Genomic DNA, 23,395 nt, shown 5'->3' with positions numbered 1-23,395 from the left:
TAAGTGGGTTGTGACCCTTAGCTCAGTCATTGCGTGAGTTTTTAGCCTGGTTATTGAGCATTGAGGATCTTAGCTCGGTCAAAGCACGAGCTTTTTAGCTCGGTTATCAGGTAAGGTTTTCTAGTTCGGTCGAGTATGCACCTATCACAAACTGGCTCCTAGTTCGGTCATGGTGCTATTTTCGATCAAAAGGATCACATTCCATATTCATTGAGGATTCAGCTAAAGTGATTATGGTCTGGGGATGTCGTTTTTGAGTTTTCGTGGTCCTTACCCATTTGTGCAAAACTACAAAAATGTGTTTTGGAAAATATATGTATATATACATGTCTATATTATACATACTCGCGAAATAAACAGAAAAAGTGAGGGTTTTAAGTCACTTACAGTTTTAAAGATAAAATGATGAAGATCAAAACGGTGAAGATGCCATGCTAGAGCACGAGCTTTGCGGACGCTATGGTCGTGAATATGAAGATTCAGAAGGCAAGTGAGAGAAGATGAATAGTGGAGTGGTTGAGTAAAAAAATAGGGTTTTGCTATAATGCACTAAAATGGGCGGGCCTGTTCAAAATCTTGGAGTACGAAGGCGGCAGTGACAGTTGTACTAGACCAGTGAGAGCAAGCCACGTGTCCAAAGGGAATAGATAACGATTCATATGTACTTGAGAAGTCGAACGACGTACAGAGTACTTGACGAGACGTTTTTGAGCCGGGCGAACCGATAGCTCGGTAGCAAATGAGCCCAATCGTGTCATTTGCTTCAATCCGGTCAGTTGGAACGTTTTAGCTCTGCTAGAGAAGAATAATCCCAAATCATGCGCTGCAGATGGAATTAAGGGGCAATTGACAAGGTAAAATGTGTGAAGCTTGGGCCGAGCTGGACCGGGTATAAGTGAGCCAAATTGTGGACCGAGGTAAATGGGCTTCGCCACTGGACCTTGTTAGCCCGGTCATGAATGACTGAGGTTAGTTCGGCTTGAGTATTCTGTACCGAGGCATAGGGAGCCATGTTGTAAAAGCAAGGTGAAACCGAGCTAAGGAAAGCTCGGTGAAACCTGCCGCTTCAGCATGTGTTAGCCCGGTTGTTTTATCATATTACAGCAATAAAACCATCTCACTTGGATAGGCAGTAAGGAGGATGTAGAAAGATAAACATTACCTTTTTGATTCCTAGGAGGACTCTACATTGGAGAAAAAGAGTCCTACTAGGATTGTGTCACACGGAATCTATAAAAGCTCAAAGCAGGATCTATGCACAGGTATCATAATTTTGACTCTTGAATACACAAAGCTTTTATATATTGTCTATTTGCTAATTTAGGTATCGGAGAGGTATCCGACACACACCTGCCGACTAGCTCACGTTTGTGTTTTCAGGGAGTAAAGCGACGACGTTTAGAGAAGCGCAAACTTAATCAACAGGATTATACGAGAAGATTATTTCGTACTCGTACAGTGGCCAAGGTTTTGAAGTTATAATGGTGCATGTTGATAGGTATGCATAAGTATTAATAAATTTAGTTAGAATTAAATAAGTTTCCTATAATAAGTTGTTTTATTTTAATTTTTAACTTTCATATTAATAGTCACTTAAATTTATAAGTTGTACCATTTATGTTTATCAAATAAGTTTAATTGATTTTCACTTAACACATTCAGTTTTAATGTCGAATCAGATTATGAAACATTATCTTAGGCGAAATCTCAATGTGGATTTTTCATTTAAAATATTATTCTTTTACATTTTACATTTTGTATTTCACATTCATTTTCGTTGTATATTTATACTCGCAATAGAAATGAGGTTTATTATTAGACAATTGAGTTTGTGTTTTGTTTGGGGCCAAAACAAAACACAAGGCCAGACAAAAGAATGGGCCGGTTGACAACTATCTGTTTGGTTTTGCAATTAAAATAGTTCTCAAGTTTTCAGTCCTTATTTATTTTTTTAGTATAAAAAAAATAATTACTTTTTTTAATTTTTTAAATTCACTTAATTTAGATACACTTAATGTATAAAAAATTTATCAAATATATTTAAAATTTTAATTAAATACAAAAATTCAATAAATTTTTGTTTTTTTATTACTTATATTTATTGAATTTTTTTTACCAAAAATAAAAAAATTGAAAAATAAAAATTTTAAAAATTATTTTTGAAAACTCAAAACTAAACAATGCTTTTTAGCATAACTCCAATTTCAACACTGATATTATAATTGGGTTTTGCAGCTGAAGCCCAAACTAACTGTAAGCCCTTAAAAATATCTCATATCTCAGCCATCATCATGTAGCAGATGGAATAACATGGCCCACATTACATATGAAACAAACTCTCAAATATTCAGCATCATAAGCGGGCCCATGAGCCCAATCAACAGGCCCACCGTCGACAAGCTTTTTATCACTTGGTTTTCAACAAACAAACAAACAAATAAAAGGCCAATCAAATATAATAAATAAATAAATAAAGGTAAATCACAAATACACCTTTAAAATTTGTTAATAATACAGATTTTTCTCTTATTCTCTGAATATTTCAAATATATCATTGTCCAAAAATTAATAGAGAAAAACAAAATTATCCAGATATTCTGTCATACCAAAGTAAAATTATCATACTACTTTTATTTTCATTCATCTACCACCAAATCTCTCTCTCTCTACATGACTATAATATTCTTCATCATTTTCAGATGACATACTAAATGGTTGTAGATAATAATGACGGCAGTGATGATCAATAGTGGAGGAGGATAATATGATAGTTGGATATAGTAATGCTACTAGTTGAGAAAATAAATAAATAAACAAGAAAGGTGAGATACAGGGGGAAAAAAAAAAAAAGTGTTTAACTTCATAAATGTTAATATGAGTATTTTTTTTTTTTTAAAGTTATTTATGTCATACACTTTGTTAGACTGATTGAAACGTTTGATTAACGAAATGAGTTATTTGTTATATGATTAGACAATATAAAAAATGAAATGCAATTTTTCAAACGTAAAGAAACAATTTGGTAGGGTTTGCATATTGACTTTTTACGAAAAACAGTATAAAAAATAAATAGATGATATGATAACTTATAACAAATAAGCAAATAAATTACTATTTCGGAGTAGTTTTGAGACAGCCTAAATAAACAATTTATTTACTATAAGTCATCATATCATTTTTTTTTAAAATTTTACACATAATTTTATGAAAAATTAAAAAATCAATAAACAAGTAAATCCCAAACACACTATTAGCAACTTCTCAAACTCAGTCTGTGAACGTGGATAGGCTTTTTTTTTTCTAACTCAATTTTACGTCTCATTTGAAAATAGGTTATTTTAGTAATATTTTTACTTTTTACATAAAGATATATAGAAAAATAGACAAAATAATATGACAACTTGTAGTAACTTTTTGAATAAAATAATAGGGCTTGTTTGGTTTTTATCTCAAGATTATGGGTGTAAATTTGGCCCGGCCCGAGTCGGCCCATGTCAAGCCTTGCGGGTTCTTGCCTAAATTCAGGCCAGGCCGGGCCGGCCCACGAGTTAGAAAATTAGGGCCAGGCTCAAAGGTATTCAGGCCTTGGGTGGACCAGTGGATTTGGACTTGGGCTCGGGCTTGGGCGGCCTGAACAAGTTTTTTTATTTTTTTTCATTAAAATTTTATTATTTTTTTATTAAAAAAGATATTGGACCTCATGCCGGCCGGGCATCAAAATAATGGCCCAGGTCCTAACCTAGGGTATTGGGCTAGGCTCCAGCCCGGGCCCAAACAGGTTGGGCCCACCTTGGGCCGCAGACCATTTTTACACTCCTACTCAAGATATAATTTTTGAGAAAAAATTTTAAAATTTTGTTTGGTTCAAATTTTTTGAATTTTTTCTTCAAAATCACTTTATCCTTCCTACATATCAATCAATTACTTTTTTTTTTATTTCTCCTCTCTCATTCTCAATCATTTTTTTTCTTACACACATCTATTAAATTACAATACAATATGAAATTTTCTCAAACTCTCAAATTTTAAAATTATTTTCAAAATATTCAACCAAACAAATTTAAAAAGAAAAATTCTAAACTCCCTTCCTAATTTTTTTTTTAAATTTTTTTTACTTTAAACACAAACTAAGGCCTCGTTTGGAAACCCTTCTTTTTAGTAAAAAAGTCAAAAAGTTACTAAATTAGTTAAAAAGTTAACAACTCATACCAAAAAATCAAAGATTCTCTTTTTTCTCTACTTTTTAAATATCTTTTCGTAAAAAGTCAAAAAATTATCTCAAATATATTAATTTTTTTAATTCATATTTTAACTAAATAATCAAAAAAATTACTAAATTAACTTGTTCACAAGGAAACCTAAATCCACCATAATTTACGAACGAGACCTTAATAACTTCAATATGTATTTGTGTTCAAAAAAAAAAAAAAAAAACAACGCGTAGTGCGCTCTCCGTCATAACTGACGCCTCCACTTTCTGCCGGGAATCGATCAGACCCACCCACACCCAACTCTTTCCTCTCTATCTTTTACTATCTAAACTGCTTTCGATTCTCTCTCTCTCTCTTCGCTACGCGGATTACAAAGACGAAGACCTTTCTTTCCTCTCTCTTCAAGTCTGAAACCCTAAAACAGTGAGTTGAATTCATGTTTTTGTGGTTCTCTTTGATAAATGCTTATGGAAAACCCTAGATTTTTTCTTCACGATTACGGAGGATTGTTTTTTGTTTAATTATTCGCAGGAGTCTGTTGATTTAGTCTGAGTTTGAACTCCCAACTTGTATAGATTTTGGTTCCTGCTATTTTTGGAGTTCAAATTTTGGGAATTAGTGTTCCGAGGAGAAGATTAATGTTTGTTCAACCTCCTTCGTTCTATGCTTTCAAGTAATTGATCTCTTTCTCTGCACACGCATTAAACCCACTCATCAAAATTTGCGTTGAAACTTCATTCTGAGTGATTTTTTGTTTTTTCTTTCTTATGTAAATTTTACTTTTGGGCAAATTTGAATGCATATATTTTCTAGCAATTGATTGACATATCCTTGTTTATGTGCTAAGACTTGGAAAGAACTTGACTTTCTGTATTGTTTCTCTAAATATTTTGATTGATACACCTAGATTTGGTACAAGTTGGGGATAATAGTGCTGTGGAAGTTTATTACTATTATCTTGTATTTATTTCTTTCAGAAATGGTAATTAGGCAACTGTGGATTGATAAATTTAAAATCAAAGGATTCAAATTGTTGGGAAATATAGGTCTTGTTTGGTTTGTGTTTCTCAAAAAATTTTGGGAAAAATTCTCTACAAATAAGTTTTTAAAAGTAATCAAACCAAACAAATTTTCCCAAATTTTTTTTCCAAAACTTGTTTGGTTTACAAGTTTTCCAAACAAATCTCTCTCTCATACACATCAAATCAATCACTTTTTTCAAAACCCTCTCTCAAAATAATTTTTCAAAACATCTTTTGAAAAAAAATCAAACCAAACAAATTTTCGTACTTTTTATCTCAAAATATGTTTCTCAAATACAAACCAAACAAACCCATAAAGGTCTTCCTTTTCGTTCTAATGTACAATTTTTGAAATTATGATTAATTGGGTTTTAAATAATCAGTTGTTCTAATCTCTTTACCATAGATTCAGTCTCAAATTTGGATTTTGACTTTCCATAGAACTTCTTTTCCTTTTCTTTGCTCATCTTTACATGTTGATAAGTTATTTTGGTACTTGTAATGATGAGCAATATCACATTACTCACTCAGGATGAAGTGGTTTTCCTTCTTTGTTTTCCGGGTGTGTTTAACTTGATATTGCTAATGATCATCACTAATTTTTTTTTTCTCTCTCTCTCTCTCTCTTTCGGATTGTACTGTTATGTCTTTAATAGGATTTTTTTTTATTCTTTTCTTATTACCTATGTTTTCCCATAGGAATAGGATTCCTATATGTTTGAATGTTTGAATGCTGTAATCTACTATATTAGGTTGAAAGAGCTTTCACTAATATGTTTGATCTACTATGTCTTTAATTTGTTCCCTAAAATTTATTTGATAGAGGCAGTGAGTGTCTCTCATTGAAAAAATTAGTTGCCCCTCTCATCTTGCTAGTGTTACTTTGATTATATGAAATTCTTAGTGCATACTTTTGGTAAATGTTAAACACCATATTATTACTTTTTAAACAAAATAGTGGAGATTTATTTATTTATTTATTTATTTATTTATTATGGATAATCTATTCATTATTAAACTTGAATGTTTTTGATATTTGTGATGTAATGGTTTATGATTAATAAAATAGTATTTTGTATGTTGAAATGTTTAAATTCTAGATTGAGTGAATTTTTCATGTTAAGTTGGTGTTATTTTTCTTGTTAATTATCGTTGTTGTGGATATAAATTACCTTATCACATCCTTGCATTTTTCGTATTCTAGTTTTTTAAAATCATCATGTCCCATCATCATGCCCGGTGTCCATGCTTCTTAGCTTGGCAACATGGGGAAGTTATCTTGAAAATAGAAAAATAATGAAAAAGCTAACAAAGAGAATATAATTATTGGAATAAATGCAAGGGAGGTTTATCTGAAGAACATAAAAGGGATTTGTATCCATATCGGACATTGATACCACTTGGATACGTATCCAATACTTTCTAAATATACAAACAATTAGAGTTTAAATCTGTAAGTTTGAATAAGTATTGGATACTTTTTTAATATTTAAAGTATTAGACTGATCTTAAAATTAGGATGTGGCATTTCTCGTTGTAGCATCATAATATAATTATTAGAATAAATGCAAGAATAGTTTCTCAATACTTTACATATTCCTTAGAGAAGTAACATTGGGAAAGTCTGAGATTAAAGTACATCAAATTTGGAATAAATTTGGGTCCGCGTGATATAATCTCTAGGGGTTTTACCCTTGAATGAAGTAAAAAAATAATAATAATAATAATATTTTTTGTGTGTTGTAAATTTGAAATTGAAAATATTTGATGTGTAATTAAAGACGAATGGATTGTTTCAAATATGTTATTACAATTTTTTTTTATAAACATGCATACATGTTATATATATATATACACAAATTGATTGTTGAAACTTTAAGTACCCGTGCTCTACTTTTTTAGAATTTTTCATACCATACATCCGTACTTTTTGTATCTTCTCTGTATCCGTGTCTATATTCGTACCCATGCTTCATTGGTAAAAATACAATAAGTGATATAAACAGAATAGTGCACAATCTCTTCTAGTGAGTGTAATTGCTTTAGTTTGGAATGGTTGAATGTAATCAATAATTTGTTGTTTTGTTCTCAACCTTGTCTGGTTAATCTTCCTATAGAAGAATCTACTTCGTCAAGTATCTACTTTGAGTGTTGGCTTAAATTAGGTCTTAATTGTGAATTTTCTTGACTGTGATCAAATGCCTGAATATATTAGCAATTTTTCCCTTTTTTTGCAGGAATTAGTGTTGAAATTCCTAACTTAGAGATTTGGCTTGAGGTACGCTTTAATTGTATAGTTGCTCAGTTTCTTTAGAACTGGAAATGCCTCCTTAGATGATGAACATATGTACTTGCTTCATTTATGTTTTCTCGGAAACTTTTCAGGAAAAAGTAGGATGGCACTGTCTACTTAGAGGTTTGTCCTTGGGTTTTATGGACAGTACCCTTCCTGGAAGCTTTTGTATTGGCCTTTATTGTCTATACACGTGAGCATGGGGTCAGTTTGTTGTGTTGCTAGAAAGGATAGAACCCTGACGAATGGAACTAGTGGTGAAATTTTGCATAGAAATGCGATATATTCACCATCGTGGAGTTTCCGATGGGATAACCGGAGGCGTGTGGCAGGCGAAATTGAGAACATTTCCTATGCACCATCTCATGGAATCAGCACAAACAGTAGCATGGAGATCAAAGGGGAATTAATTTTTGATAGAGGTAATCTTTCAGGCCGGGGAAGCCCTTTAGGAAATTTTGGAACTCCTACTTCTCAAAAGTCTCCTGTGCATGAAGGACTGGTTGCAACTACGATAACTTCTTCAGGTAAAGCTTTAAAGTGCATCCTTTTTTTTTTTTTAAATTACTATTATATTATCAGCTCTAGGGTATTGCTTGGTAAGATCATCAAAAATTATTAATAGTAATTTTTAAATTATTATTTCTTGTTTTGTTTTGTTTGAGCAAGTGAAGAAATGGATTCCATTGTAAGTAGTTTGTTTTGTAGGCTCAATACATGAATATATTGGGACTGAAGCTCCTTTCTAACTGAATGTAATAATAAGTGAGAGGGTGGTTCTCATTGTTGACAGTATCTGTAGTATAAATATAAACATAAAGATGGAACAAACCAAAAGTTGGTGTAATGTCATATGCGTTGTGCAGACTATACCAAATCACCTCTCTATCAAAGTAACGCTTGTTAATAATGGCATTTTCCCATGTTTTGATTTGTTTGTGAATTTTGTTTGTGTAACTCTGCATGAATTGGCATGAATTTACATTTGGATTCTAATTGTATGTGGAATGTGTGATGGTATATCTAGTACTATTTTTGTATGTGTCATAAAGATGGAGGTGGTTGAATTTTACAAATATGTCAGGAATTAAGAGACCTATGGATGTTAAACTCACAGACAGAGAGAGAGAGCATAATAATTATTCATATGATTTATGAATAGGGATGACAAAAAATAACCCTGAATTCTGAGTTATTGACTTAACCCCCTACCCTAGGAAGTACGGATACGGATACAGAATACGGCGATACAGATATGGTGACACACCAAAATCTAAAAAATTAGGATATGGATATGGGTAAAAACAAATTTTTTTTATAATTTTAATAATATAATATGCATGAAAGTAAAACCTATAGCAAATTAATAAATAAAGAGAGGGATTCCTATTAAGCTAAGAGTCTTCAAACATTTATAAAACATCTAAAACTAAAAGCAAATGCAAATGTAAATGCAAATTAAATATCATCCTTACATGCCAACACCTAAAAAAAAAAACGAGAGCAGAGAGAAGAAATGCGAGAGAGTGAGAGAGAGAGAGTGAGTGAGAGAGACAATAAGGATACGTCAATTTGATAATTCTATTACTTTAACTCTCACTATATTTCTCTTATCGAAGAACTAAACAAAGTATTAGAAGTAATATGTGATTATGAGTATCTGATACTTCAAAATTAAGTATCCAATACTCTAAAAATAATTAAGAAGTAGTTGATACTTTTAAGTATCCAATACGTATCCGCGAGTATTCAAGGAGTATCGATATCCGATAAGTATCCGATACAAATAAGTCTCCATTTTTTAAGTATCCGTGCTTGATAGCTACTACCCCATTTAGATGGGTTGGGAGAGAGTTAGAGTTAAACTGGGTAGGGGTAGGTTTGGGGGGTAATAGTTAGAAACCTGATTGGATTCTCTTTGGTGGCAGACTCGAGGGAATAATATACCCAGCCTAAACCCCCCCAATTATAATTAAATTACTCAAGTACCCCTGATATGTAGTGATTTTCCATGAGTACCCTTTCTCATTGCATTTATTAGACTCTAGGGTTTTCACTATTCGAGGCAAAAGATACTTTTTTCTTTACAACCATTGCTCCTACTGCACCTCATCCGTTGTTGTCTCAATACCCCACCGCCGAAATGCCAGAGATCACTCAAGAGGCAACCCTTTCTATCATCAAAGGTACAATTTCTCCCTCTCTCTCTATCACACACGCGCAGACACAGATGGAGGTACATGTTATATATGTTTATACATGTTTAGATTGAGAAATGGGTAGGAGAAGATGAAGTCGCCATTCCTTAAACCATGAGAATTCAGATTAATTTTTCTTTTCTATTTTGTTTCTTTATCAGATGGTCACAATCTCTGTATTTGATATCACATGCAAGTTGGATCTACAATTATTTTTCTTCTCCTTCTAGAACATGAGATCTAATCTTTTATTTGATTGTGTTGCTTTAAAATTGTTTGGTAACATGCAATCCTATTTCTGGGTGGAGGTGGAGTTGGAGTTGGAGGTGTGGTTGTGATAAGGTGTGGTGTGGTAAGGTCGGGGTTGGCTCGGGAAGGGTTTTTTTACCTGGGGTGGGGTGGGGTGGGGCAGGGCAGGGCAGAGCAGGGATGGGATCAGGGGAATTTATTATCCTAGGCAGAGTGCAGTTGAGAAGGGGTTCCCCATCCCATTACTATACCTATATACACATCTGTGTGTACTCGTGTGTGATGAAGATTGTGCCATCAAAGGTCCAACCAGTCATGTATAATCAAAATATATCCTTGAAAAGCATTAAGCGTAATTTTTTGCAAAAAAATGTTCACATAATATAACTTCGGAATTCACAAATGAATCACTAATCACTAACTAGTAAATGTAGGAACACTATGATAAACAATTTACTAGGAATGTTTGTATGTTTGTCTTTAGTTTGGAATGTCGGGTAAAGGAAAAGAGGACCTTAGATTAGCATCACTAAATTAACATACACACCACTCATTGAGTATATTAATTGTAATTATTAGTCATATGGATCTACACCCAAAAAGGCATGGCTACCCTGATTTTTGCTTACACATTCAGTTTGTCTTATATTAGGGAGTGTTTGACATTTAAAATAATTGCCAAATATGCATTGGGAACTTTATGATTCTCCTGCATGTTTTTCTTATGCTTCATCTGCTTCTTGTTAACATCATATTTAATGTTTATGCAGTTTGTTTACCACACATGCTTTGTCCCTGAAAATATGAAATCTGGGCATGGTATATGATTGGATTGGACACTAGAATTATTCACTTTTTTTTTTTTTTTTTTTTTAAGCTGGATATTAGACCTTATCACTTGAAGCTGTTTTGTAGACCTTATTGGTCTGCTGGCTAGATTTTGATGTTTTTGTTGGGAGTATTGGGCTTGTGTCCTTACCAAGATCTGTGAACCTGCTAAATAACATTTGATATTGCTTTCTAAAGTTTCATATTATTTTCTTATGGGTAGACATGAGACATGAACATACTTTTAGTTTTCTGACTCATGTGGCTTCTGCTGGTTAGATAGTCTATATATTTTTCTTACTGATTTTTGTTAGTTCTGGATCCATGTATAATAGTTTTTTTCTGAATATAATGGTAGACATAAGAGGTTAGTCACAGAACTCTGATAAATTCTTGTTGTCTTTTATGATCTGGTGCTTCTCTGTCATTCATTCATTTTATTTATTTTTTATTTTTATTTTTAAAGGAAAAGAAAACACTCAAATTTACTAGGGGCATACTCCAAATGCTACAAACAAAGTTGGAGCCCATCAAACAGCATACCGTACTTACTACAGCTATAATGGAATGAATCCTGACCATTACCGGTTGGCTTTACAAGTCAGCTTCAACGAGAAGGTCTAGTGGAAACCACCGCTTCTCCATGGGCATGTGAAGCCTTTTATGTTAGTAAAAGGACTGAACAAATAAGAGACGAAAACTTCCTCTGGTTTTCAATTATCAACCTCTGAATAATTTTCTCCAGGATGACAAGTTCGCTCTTCCTCACTGAGATGTTCTTTTGCCAATCTACCTAAAGCAGGTTTTTGGCAACTTGGGGTTCACCCAAGCAAGAACGGTCTATAAACCTAAAGAAAACCTAAATGAGGTTACCCCATCAACTAGGATGAACTAGCTAATACTAGAACCCCAAGCCAAAAGCATTAATGAGGCATAAAACAATCCCAAAGTGTAATGAAACACATAGCATAATCTTCAAACTTGAAGAATCAGTAACAAAAAATTAAAATAAAAAGAAAAACCACTAAGCATAGACATTTCCTACCAGCTAGCAGCCAGTCCATGCTATCTTCCTGAGTCTTCCAAGGGTTTGACCAGCTTGTTCAACAAGAATGAATAGCACTAGATGTACAAAAAACAGCCGTGGGCATTCCTGCAGATATTCAACATACTTGTACAACAAAGATGTGTAGCACACTTGTGATTCTGAAATTAGACCACAGTACGCGACACACGCAGTAACCATCAAGTCTTCAAGTGTTAATAATTATTGTTTCACATATAATGTTAAAAGTTTGTTATAATTTTTTTTTAATAACCAGGTGTCCAGGCCAGAAAAAATTTTGTTGTAATTTGCCCCCACTTCATCATTGTCAGGATTTGCTGCTTGCCACCTATAGTTTGTTATGTTGATTTTTCATCTTCAGAAAGTGTGCTTTCTCATTTAGGTTCAAAATTCTAATCTTTATATACTATACTGTGGCTTTTGTATGGTGGTTGGCTCTGTGGGTGCTTATTTTTGTTGCGTATAACCTGTTTGTGAAATTGCCTAGTCACTTTGCTGAGAGTTTTCATCTATGTTTGTTTCCCCTGTTTTTATTCCTGTAAGCTAGGAAGCAGTACACTTTAAAATGGGTGCCGTGTCCGTGTCCCTATCCATGTACTTGTCCGTGACCCACATGTATTGGACACTGTCATGCTGGGCACACATGTCCACGTGTTGGATATGTCACATGGCATATCAAATTTTTCAAATTATTATTTTTTCACAGGATACCTTGGGGACATTTCACGGACATGCATGTCTTGTGTTTGGACACGCCTTAAGACATTTTTGTTTTTGGGGGGGGGGGGGGGGGGGGGGGGGGGGGTTATAGTAATTTTAGAAAGCTGATTTTGGGTTGAAATAAAATATATGGAATCAAAGAACGGAAAAATTGGAAAAATAAAATAAAATAGATATACACCCACATATACATTGATGTCTTTTGTACCTATGTCCTAATTTATATTTGTCTATGAAGCATAGGTGTACTTTAACAAACACGCCATACTTGGTACTTTATATGTGCCGAAATAGTATTTTTCTTCTATACAAAGGTGAAGTTAGTTTCATTGTACATGTTTTTTCATGCTTAGCATGATTTTAAAATTATACTTGGGTTTTAAACCTTATTTATGGCATTAAATGTGAATTCGAGATCGGATCTTAACCAACTAATTTAATTAGTTTTTGTATCACACTAAATTAAAAATAAATATTTTTTACAAACATACTTGTACCTTATTTTAAAAAAAATTCACCTTGTCAATGTACCCATACTGCACCAATACCCATAATCATGCTCCATAGGTATATATATATATATATTTTGTTGCCGTATCTTCACCTATCCTAATATTTTTAAAATCACCATAACCTGTAACCTTGTCCATGTCTCTGTCTGTTCTTCTTAGCTTATAAGGCTTTTTTCTGCACAATGGCTGTTGATTCCCTCCTAGCAATTACACTGAATGGTTTCCAAGTACCCTTATTGGGATTATATCGTGCAGAGTTTCTTAACGGGAAAAGAAATGTGGGGTGGAGCAATCAAGGTTCTTCACTCTTGGAACAAGTAGAGAACCATGTAGAGTTAGGATCTTCTTCAATATCAACTTTAATGCAATTCTCTTTTGCTTCGGAGTTGGCATTAATAATTTCCCCTTCGATTAATTTCCTGGCTTCACCAATGATGGGTAGCCTTCCTCCTTCCTACTTTTGCGTCCAGGATTTCATGTGTTTAGTGAAGATTATCACATTCATTAAACTTAATTGAATAAGAAACCTACAGTAGACTAATAATGTAGAGAATCTAGATGCAGCGAGGCATGGCCCTGTATGTTTCTTTGGTTCATTGTAATAGAATCATCACTTACAAAATGTAACACTGCTTATGCTTCCATTTTTTATGCCGACTGATATGGTTTACATGCTTGTTGCAGAGATAACTCTGGCTGGCAATGATAATACAAAGGTGAGATTTTATGTGATTGGAAGTGAATCTAGTGAAAGGCTGTGTGATTTGTTTTAAGATGCTTGAGTTTTGTTCTTCCCCTCAATTCATATGTCATTTTATGTTACAGGTACAGAGCTCCACAGAATCACCAGAAATTATAGATTCATCTGCACCAAAGATTTCACTTTCTGTGCCTTCAAGCTCTTCTTTATCGACTTCAGCTGCAAATCATTTATCTTCCCAAGCTCACTCACTTCCATCAAACTCAACACAATCAAGAAGGGCCCACCAGTCACCAGGACACCAGCTTTTGAGGCAAGTTTCAGATAGTCGAATTGTGGGTTTGAAATCCCCAAACAGTAACTTGGTATCTGAGGGCGGACCATCGTTTGTGCCCTCTAATTGCAGTAACGATTTGATGCTTGGATCCCAAGGTGCTTCTTCTGATGGGTGGTCCATGCGGACCTTCTCCGAGCTCGTGGCCTCTTCTCAAAGAGAGAGGTGGTCTTTCGACAGCGAGTTTTTGGGCTCTGGCCGTGGCAAGCTAAGTGAATCTAGCGGTGCCCTCTCATATTCTCCCTCCATCGATCTCCAAACTTGTGGGGTTTGCTCTAAGCTCTTGACAGAGAGATGTTCATGGAGCAGCCAGAAAATTATTGCTACCAATGAACTGTCAGTCATTGCTGTGCTTGTCTGTGGGCACGCTTATCACGCTGAATGTTTGGAGGCTATGACACAGGAGGCCGATCGCTATGACCCTTCTTGCCCATTTTGTACGGTTGGTGAAAAGAAACTGTCGAAGATGGCCAGAAAAGTCATGAGAGCAGAAGCAGAACTGAAATCAAGAAGCGGTAAGATATCTAGGAACAGAGTCTTGGATAATTATCATGATGATGCTGAATTTGATGTTCTTGATCGCCGAAAAACTAGTGAAGGAGATGGAAATTTTCACAAGATGGAACCCAGTTCCAGTGCAAGGAGATCCTTTGCAAAACCTTTCCTGAGGCGGCACTTTTCGCTTGGATCTAAGTGGAGTAGATCGATGTCAGAGAACAACTCTGCCCGGAAGGGGTTTTGGGCAAGGTATCGCAAGGATTGAGTCCTCTATTTGGTAGGACTGCATTATAATACATAGTGTTCTGGGAAGTTTCATGAATGCATTTTCAGATTTGCTAATAATTCAGTATTGTTTTTCTATCATTATATATTCAGAAATTATGATGGTATAAATATTCAAGTCCAAATTGAATGTGAAAGTAAGCAAGCATTAGAAGACAGCTGGAGTTTGACTGTGTTTGGTCCAAGGATTTGGAGAGAGATTTGGAAAGAAAAAAAGAAAAGGACGGTGAAATTTGAATAAAATATATTTACATTTCATTTAGTTTTACACACATTTTTCTTTTCTTTTGTCAAATCTCTCTCTAAATTTATGAATCAAACAGAGTCTCAAGGATATTCTACCTATGGTATCTTGACAACCTTGATAAAAAAACGATTCCATTGTAGGTTGTAGTTCAATTTAGGCCTCGTTTGGCAAGAGGCTATTTTAGCCAATTAGTCAAAAAGTTACTAAATTAGTTAAAAAGTTAATAACTCATATCAAAAAGTCAAAGATTTTTTTTTTTGTCTATTTTTTGCACATCTTTTCATAATTAGTCAAAAAGTTATTCCAAATATACAAAAAAAATTTACTTACCTTTTTAATCAAATAATTAAAAAGTTACTAAATTAGCCTGTTTTCAAACGAGACCTTAATATGAAACAGAGTTGGGTGGGCTATTACGATTCTTGATGGTTTGCCAACTTTGCACCGTCTGTTTTCTGTTTTGGGAAGCATTGAACACAACATGGAAATTAGAGTGCATGTGAAAGACTAGGTTAAGTGCAACGTGATGAAATCTGTTGAGAGTTGGGCATATCCATATGGAATAATGATTCATTCCTCAAATCTGTTTGAGAGGAAGAGTAATGTGAGATCACTTCACATGGGGGTAGATTAGGTGGAATTTGGGGACAAAATTAAGGGATGTAACACTACTCTATCCGTATATATATAATGATGGTTCAAGCTTCATTGTGACAGAGCATACGATTGGTTACTTAGGTGTTGTGTGGGAGAGCAATCAGTGTTGTACTTGTCACATGATCAAATTTCCCCCTCGTTTTTGCCATGAGATGGGACTAAGATGTAAACACTGAGGTTTGGAGGTCATAACAAAACCAAGCACAAATGATTCCACTTCTATGGTTCTGAAAATGGTAAACTATAGAGATAGAGGAGAAAAATTAGGAAAATTCTAATTTTACACACCTCTTTAGTTTAGTACACATAGTTAATGAAATTTTATTTTAATAATAATTATATCCTAAAATAAAATGACTATAATGGACATCAAATCTCTAGCCAACACATCTCATCTCTCCTCTCTCTCTCTCTCTCTCTCTCTCTTCTATCACAAACCATTTTGTTTTCTTCCTCCTTGTTTAGAATCAAGTCAAATTTGTTTCGATTATGATTCCAATAGAGAACAACATAGACGAAGACGATAACAACAATCAAATGGTCTCTTCTTACTCATCATCATCGCCTTTGCTGCCATTGCCGCAAACCCACCAGTTTGATTTTCTGGCAAGCTTTGCTTTCCAGGAAAGACCTATTCGGCAAAACATTGCCGAAATTTTTTATTTTTTGTCAGAAATTAACTGTCGAAATTATTATTCTTATTCAAAAACAATTTTGATACAAAGATACAGCTTCAAGACAATAATTATGACGACCACAATTCAAAATCATCATATTGAATGAAACAACATCTCTTTTAGACATTTTATCAAACACTCGACGAGTAATAAAAAACTGATTGCATTTATAATATAGATTTAGAAGCTTGTTCCATAAAGAGATAAACCTATCCAAATCAAGCTTTAGGAGTAAGGTATGGATAGATAAACCAGTCTAGAAGTCTTTGGAATCAATGCATTCTTGCAATACATGGCTCAAATGGTGCAATTCGACAGAAGCAGAGTAGCTAAGACTTGGTGATTCAAATGGGTTTCTGTCAATAGTATTGGTTAAGGTGGAGATGGTTGTTGGCACAAAGAGAAGAGAAGATTAGATTGTGGTTATCTTGTTAAAAGTTATAATCGGAATATGTGGTGTGTGGAATTAGATAAATAATACCTAATTAAATTCATAAATGTGTGTACTAAGAAATGATATGTACTGAGATACGTAGGTGTGTGAAAATAGAATTTCCTGAAATATTATGACGGTTAGACCTTGTAGCTTGGTAGTAATACTATTATAATAAATACATCAATGTTAAATACTACTAAAAAAAAAATATTGAAAATTTTACACTATTTATATGGATGTAAGTCTCATATGATATAAGTCCCACAGTATTGTGTAAAATTTTTGATCATTTTTGTAAGATCCCTAGCATTGCTCCAGCGAATATCCCAAACAAGATGCCTACGGGTTGAGATTTCTATCTCCAAAAAGCCCTTGTGTTTTATCTATCACCACCACACGATATCACTTTTAATTTGGAAAAAATTCAATCGTGCGGTTTAGATATATGTAAAAGTAATGTTAGAAATTTTAAAAATTTTATCAAAATTTTTATTAAATGTCTCACGTGAGTAGAAATTTTGGTAAAACTTTTAAAATTTCTAACATTACTCTTTACATATATCTAAAGGTCTAACATTTTTCATATATAAAACAGGGAACATGACGCATGTGATTTTTTGAAACGGGAAATCTTGGATTTGTGATACTATGAGGCTTGATCATTTTTTCGAATCCCCTCATGTTTTTATGTTCTAAGTTTTCTTCACCATGATGTATACTTTTAACTTGGTTGTGTAAAAATAAATAAATAAATATTGTCTCTAGTCTAGATTTGTCTTACTCTGATGATCCAATTTGTTGTTTTTTTTTTTTTTTTTGGGAAGATTATTATGTTGATCATCCACAAAAGAAAAAAGAAAAAAATTGATCCGTACAAAATCACAGTTAAAATTTAGTTTTACAATATCGAATAAATTTAATTTTTTAAAAAAATAATAATTTAAGCATAAAATTTACAAAATAAACTAATTAAATCGTCAAAACATGAGCCCTTCAAGCCCAACTCGACTATTCACTCCACATTAGTGGATGTGGGACAATCTAACTCCTAAAAAATAACTTCAAATGAAGTATGGATATTAATTGGTAAATTAAAATATTTTATGAATTATTTTATGTGGTTTGAAAAATTACAAATACCTCCCATCAGAATTTTTTATTTAACAGAATTAATTAAAAAAGTGAAATTTTTAACTGTTCACCTGTACAATAATAAAATTATCTGAATTATTAATTGAAATTGTGCGTGTCAATTTCCGACCACATTGTCAAATTAGTATTTAGCTGAAGAGCACTGGCAGAATAGATTAAGCCCAAACGACTGGCAGAATAGATTAAGCCCAAACGACCTGGAACAGAAAGAAGAGATTCCGAAGGTGGTTCGTCCATTCGGGGGCACTCCGACGATCAAGTCAGTTATCTCTCAAAGATAGCAAAAATGCTTAACTCACTATTCAAAATATAAATTGCAACTCACTATTCAAAATATAAATTGCGTACCTTAAACTCATGAGGGTGCCTCTCTTTTATAGCCAACAGAAACTTAGTTCCAATAGAAGCCTAGCTCTATTGGACTTAGGATTATTGCTAATCTTGGACTCCTAGTAGGATTGGGATAAACTCTCTAAGAGTCTTATCCTTACCCAAACTGAAGTGTCATTCAATCCAGAACCCTTGTCCTTTATCCGCTTATCCCGGATTCCGATATCTTCGGACATAACTTCGGCCCAGCCGAGATTACTTCGGCGTCATGATCAGGACACGTGGCACCTCGGCTGACACTTCGACGCCACCTTGGCCACGTGTTGGCACTCAGAAAATATGTCCCCACAGAAATAAAATTTTAATATTATTAAAAACTATTGATTAACTTGATGATGCATTAATAAAATAACCTATTTTTTATGAAATTAGAAACTTTAAAAAGTATAACATAATTCCTAAAACTATAAGAGTAATTTATAATTTAAGTAAAGAGATATATTTGTAATTTCCCGATATTAATTATTTAGTGGTTGCCTGTGACGCAACGGACTTTATGGCCAGCATTCAATAGTTGACTTGTTAGCTCAATTCTATATTTAAGAGATTGTTTGGGTTGTCTTAAATAAGTGTATTTTTTATTTTTTTAGATTAAAAAGTTGAGGAAAAAAATATGATTGTCTAGGTTAACTTTTTGACTTTTTATGAAAAAATGTGTATTAAAAAATTGTATAAATTAATGTGTAGGGAAAAATTAGGATTGTGAGTTGTGCAGCCATAATTTTTTACTTTTGGTGAATAGTGATAACTTTTTGACTTTTTGACAACCTCCCAAACTTGGCCTAAATTTTGACTTAATTATCTAAAAGTGCTATCTATAAATGTTATTGTAACTCAGATTATATCTAAAAAAATTTTAATTAATAAGTTCTATTTAGTATTATCAGTTTTTCTTAATTTTAAACTTAAGAATATTATCAATTTTGCATAGTAATGTTCTAAATAATTGTTTCACTAACTAATACAAAAAACATAACTTGAGATTAAACGTTTTTGCCCGTATATCAATTGTTTCTAGTTTTAAAACCAAAAACATATTAAGTTTTTTTTTTCAATTTTAAAACTGATGACATTATCATTTTTTTCATTTTTAAAGTTTTTTTTTTTCTAGTTTTACACATCAATTTTCCATCATCATACTCATTTATAGACACACAATTTTTTTTAGTTTTGCACAAAAAAATCATTCAATTTTTCAAAAAAAATTTTTGCATTTAATTTTTTTTAATTTGAAAGCTGATATTTTAAAGTTTTGAAAATCAAAATAAATGTCAAATCATCATTTTTTTTTATAGAATATCATAAATGACAAACAATCATTATTTGAAGGACAATTCCGACTATTAAAAATTTAATGAGATTTGAAAGTCTAAAAAATCTTAATTAAGACTTAATAGAATATAAATTCATAAATCAAAACTTATGTGTAAACGCCCTTAATTTTTTTAATTTTTTCCTTTCTAGTTTTGTCTTCTCTTTGTCTACCTCGTATTTTTCTCTCTCAATGTGTTCTTCTTCATTCAATTTCACATACAACATACACCTCCTTGATAATCTAATCAACAATGTTCAGACTGATATTTATCTAACAAACTACAACTTTGAGATTCTTAAAAAATACTTCATGAGCAGTGGTATATGAAGTTATGATATCATAGATATCAAATAGTGTTAGCAGTGATGGCTTCACGAATTTGAATGGGAATATGACATCGTTTTTTGGTTCGTGGAATAGGAAATTTAAAGAAGTAAATGTGGGTTTCTTTGGAAAGGGTTGTCCCACATTGAAACTTTAAGAGAGTTTTGTTGAGTATGTAAGCTCTAGCCTACAACACTTGGGTTGGGCCTCAAGGGGCACCCCAAGTTTGTAGAAGGGAGGAGTTATGGACAAAGTGAATCGTAGCCCAAACCACCAGGCACGCGCGCCGCCGGCTGTCTGTCGGGACACAAGTTGTGGGTCGGGTCAGTTCTTGTATTAATTTTTTGAACAAAATTCATTTGAATTTTTTCAAAAATTATTGCAGGAATTTAATTCAAATTTGAATTCCAATTTTTTGTCCAACATTTAAGTCTCCTCTGTCCGAAATTCCTTACAGAATCTGCCAAACAGATTCAAACAGAAACTGCCCTGGCGGTTACAGTTTCAACACGGCAGTTACAAATTCAAAAATACGTCCAGATCTATTTGAATTTAAACTTGTATCTATTCAATTCAAAACACACCTGTTCGATTCAAAATGGTACCTGTTCAGGTTAGCATTTTGTGCCTATAAATACTTGACATTTCCAGCAGTCTAAGGATCCGAAAATCAGTCTACAACTTATATATTTGCTGTCCAAAATTTTCTTCTTTGCATTTAATCTTCATTCTAGTTTTAGAGATAAAATAAAGAGAGTATAAGAACACAAGGTTCTAATTCGCTGTACAAATTTGTATGGAGTGCTACTACAAGTTTGTGAAGATTATCGTATCCTGGGAGATAGACGCCACTCAACCGCAAGCACCGTAGCGGGGTGAATTTGTCTTAAGGATAGAGTGTCACACACTCGACTTGGTCTTTGAATTATTTATTCGGTTCTTCAAAATAAATACTGTAGGTTTTATTTTATTTTGTTTGAATTGTTTCAATTTATTTTATTTACACAGAAGATTGTTCCAACAATCTTAAGACAGATTCGAATTATTCTGTTTACAGAAATTTTTCGTTTGTTTCCTTTTACCTTTCTTCTTTTAAGAAAATTATTTTCTGTGAATTTACAAATTAATATTCTGGTTAGAAACACAAATAGTGGTTATATGCTATTTGACAGATAGTAATAATATACTGTCTTTTTTCTTTGACAATTAGTAGTAATATACTGGTGTCATTAACAATTCAGAATATATATTTGTGGAATTTTGTCAGAAATTATTTTTGGTTTTCAGAAATTTATTTCTGAGTGTTCTTTAATTAAAAAATTTTGTTTTAGTTTTTTTTTTTTTAATTATTGAAGTGAAACAGAAATTTAATTTTCTATGTGGAATTAATTTGGTTAAATAAAATTTTATTTTATTTCCAAATTAATTGAAAAATAAAAGTTACATTCTTGTTTCTTTTATTTTTACAGAATTTCATTCTGTGAATTTGGATTAATTTTCTGTGTAGTATAAATTCTAATTATAATTTGATTTATAATTTAGAATTCATGGCTGCTAAAACAAATGCTTAAACAAGTACTACTGCGGTGACTGCAATGATGCCAACCCCCTCTCCTGTGGTGACAGTATCGGTAAATCACGGTGAGAAGCCAGAGAAGTTCTCATAAACTGATTTTAAAAAATGGCAACAGAAAATGTTGTTCTATCTTACAACTCTAAACCTGGCTCGTTTCCTCAGTGAGGATGCTCCTATTTTGAAAAAGGATGAAACCGACCGGCAAGTGGTTGCTGCGGTTGATGCCTGGAAACATGCCAATTTCCTTTGCCAGAATTACATCTTGAACGGACTTGACAACACATTATACAACGTCTACAGTCCAATCAAGACAACAAAAGAAACTTTGGGAATCATTGGAGAAAAAGTACAAAACGGAAGATGCCGGCTCAAAGAAATTTGTGGTTTGCAAATTCCTGGACTTTGTAATGGTTGATTCTAAAACTGTGATTAGCCAAGTTCAAGATCTCCAACTCATTCTGCATAACATTCACGCGGAAGGCATATCTCTCAGTAAATCCTTCCAAGTTGCATCCTTAATTGAGAAATTAGCACAAGGCTGGAAGGAATTCAAGAACTACCTCAAACACAAGCGCAAAGAAATGTCTATGGAAGAATTAATTGTGCGTTTGAGGATTAAGGAGGAGAACCGCAATTATGAAAAGCGAGCCGGTAAGCATCCTATGGAGTCTAAGGCAAATGTGGTGGAACATGCTTCAAAAACCAAGAAACGAAAGTTTTCTGGAGAAAGTTCATCACAAGGCTCTAAAGGGGAGGAAAATAAAAAGTACAAGTTTAATGGCAAATGTTACATCTGTGACAAAAAGGGACATCGGGCTAGAGATTGTCGTAGCAAAGGCAAAAGCAAAAGAAGAACAAGTAAGAAGCCTACTCAAGCACATATGACCGAAGTGGACAATATTTCCAATGGTATAGATGATATCAATCTTTCTGCAGTTATTTTCGAGGAAAATCTTGTCAGAAATCCTAAAGAATGATAAGTGGACACTGGTGTTACTTGCCATATTTATGCCGACAAAAAGATGTTCACATCTTATTCTACAGTGGACAATGATGAACAACTTTTTATGGGCAACTCCTCAACTTTCAAAGTTGAAGGACAAGGAAAGATTGTACTCAAGATGACATCTGGAAAGGAACTCACTCTCAACAATGTGCTGCATGTACCGGACATTCGCAAGAATCTTGTTTCCGGATCTTTGTTGAGTAAGAATGGATTTAGGCTAGTATTTGAGAGTGATAAATTTGTACTTACTAAGAACGGGATGTATGTAGTAAAAGGTTACATGTTTGATGGCCTTTTCAAGTTAAATGTAATGACCGTTGTACCCTCAATTATTAATAATAATACATCTTCTTCTTACTTGCTTGAGTTTTCAAATTTATGGCATGGTAGACTAAGACATGTTAATTATGGATCCTTGCGTAGATTAATTAATATGGAATGTTTACCTAAATTTGACATTGATTCAAATCATAAATGTGAAATTTGCGTTGAGACAAAATTATCTAAAACTTCTTTTCATTCAATTGAAAGAAGTACGGAACCACTTGAACTAATTCATAGTGACATTTGTGATTTTAAATCAATTAAAACTAAAGGTGGGAAAAAGTATTTTATCACTTTTATAGATGACTATACTAGATATAGTTATGTTTATTTAATTCGAACCAAGGATAAAATTTTGGAAACTTTCATTCAATA

At 33.2% G+C, this 23,395-nt stretch overlaps 1 protein-coding gene across 2 annotated transcripts; it reads left to right on the top strand.

Annotated features, from left to right (window-relative positions):
• Positions 1–4,399: 4,399 nt before the first annotated feature.
• LOC114260434 (uncharacterized) lies at positions 4,400–15,053 on the top strand. Of its 2 annotated transcripts, XM_028200548.2 has the most exons (6): positions 4,403–4,634; positions 4,743–4,884; positions 7,471–7,511; positions 7,619–8,053; positions 13,784–13,815; positions 13,925–15,053. In XM_028200548.2, the coding sequence occupies exons 4-6, from the start codon at positions 7,726–7,728 to the stop codon at positions 14,894–14,896; spliced, it is 1,332 nt and encodes a 443-aa protein (XP_028056349.2). In that variant the 5' UTR covers positions 4,403–4,634; positions 4,743–4,884; positions 7,471–7,511; positions 7,619–7,725; the 3' UTR covers positions 14,897–15,053. The 2 variants fall into 2 exon arrangements, with proteins under 2 accessions (XP_028056350.2, XP_028056349.2); XM_028200549.2 differs by lacking the exon at positions 4,743–4,884 and having other exon boundaries at positions 4,400–4,634.
• The last annotated feature ends 8,342 nt before the right edge of the window (positions 15,054–23,395 follow it).

The sequence above is a fragment of the Camellia sinensis genome, chromosome 6, assembly GCF_055761805.1.
Source record: "Camellia sinensis isolate YWXY chromosome 6, ASM5576180v1, whole genome shotgun sequence".
NCBI lineage: Eukaryota > Viridiplantae > Streptophyta > Magnoliopsida > Ericales > Theaceae > Camellia > Camellia sinensis.
This window is presented reverse-complemented; position numbering and strand designations above follow the sequence as displayed.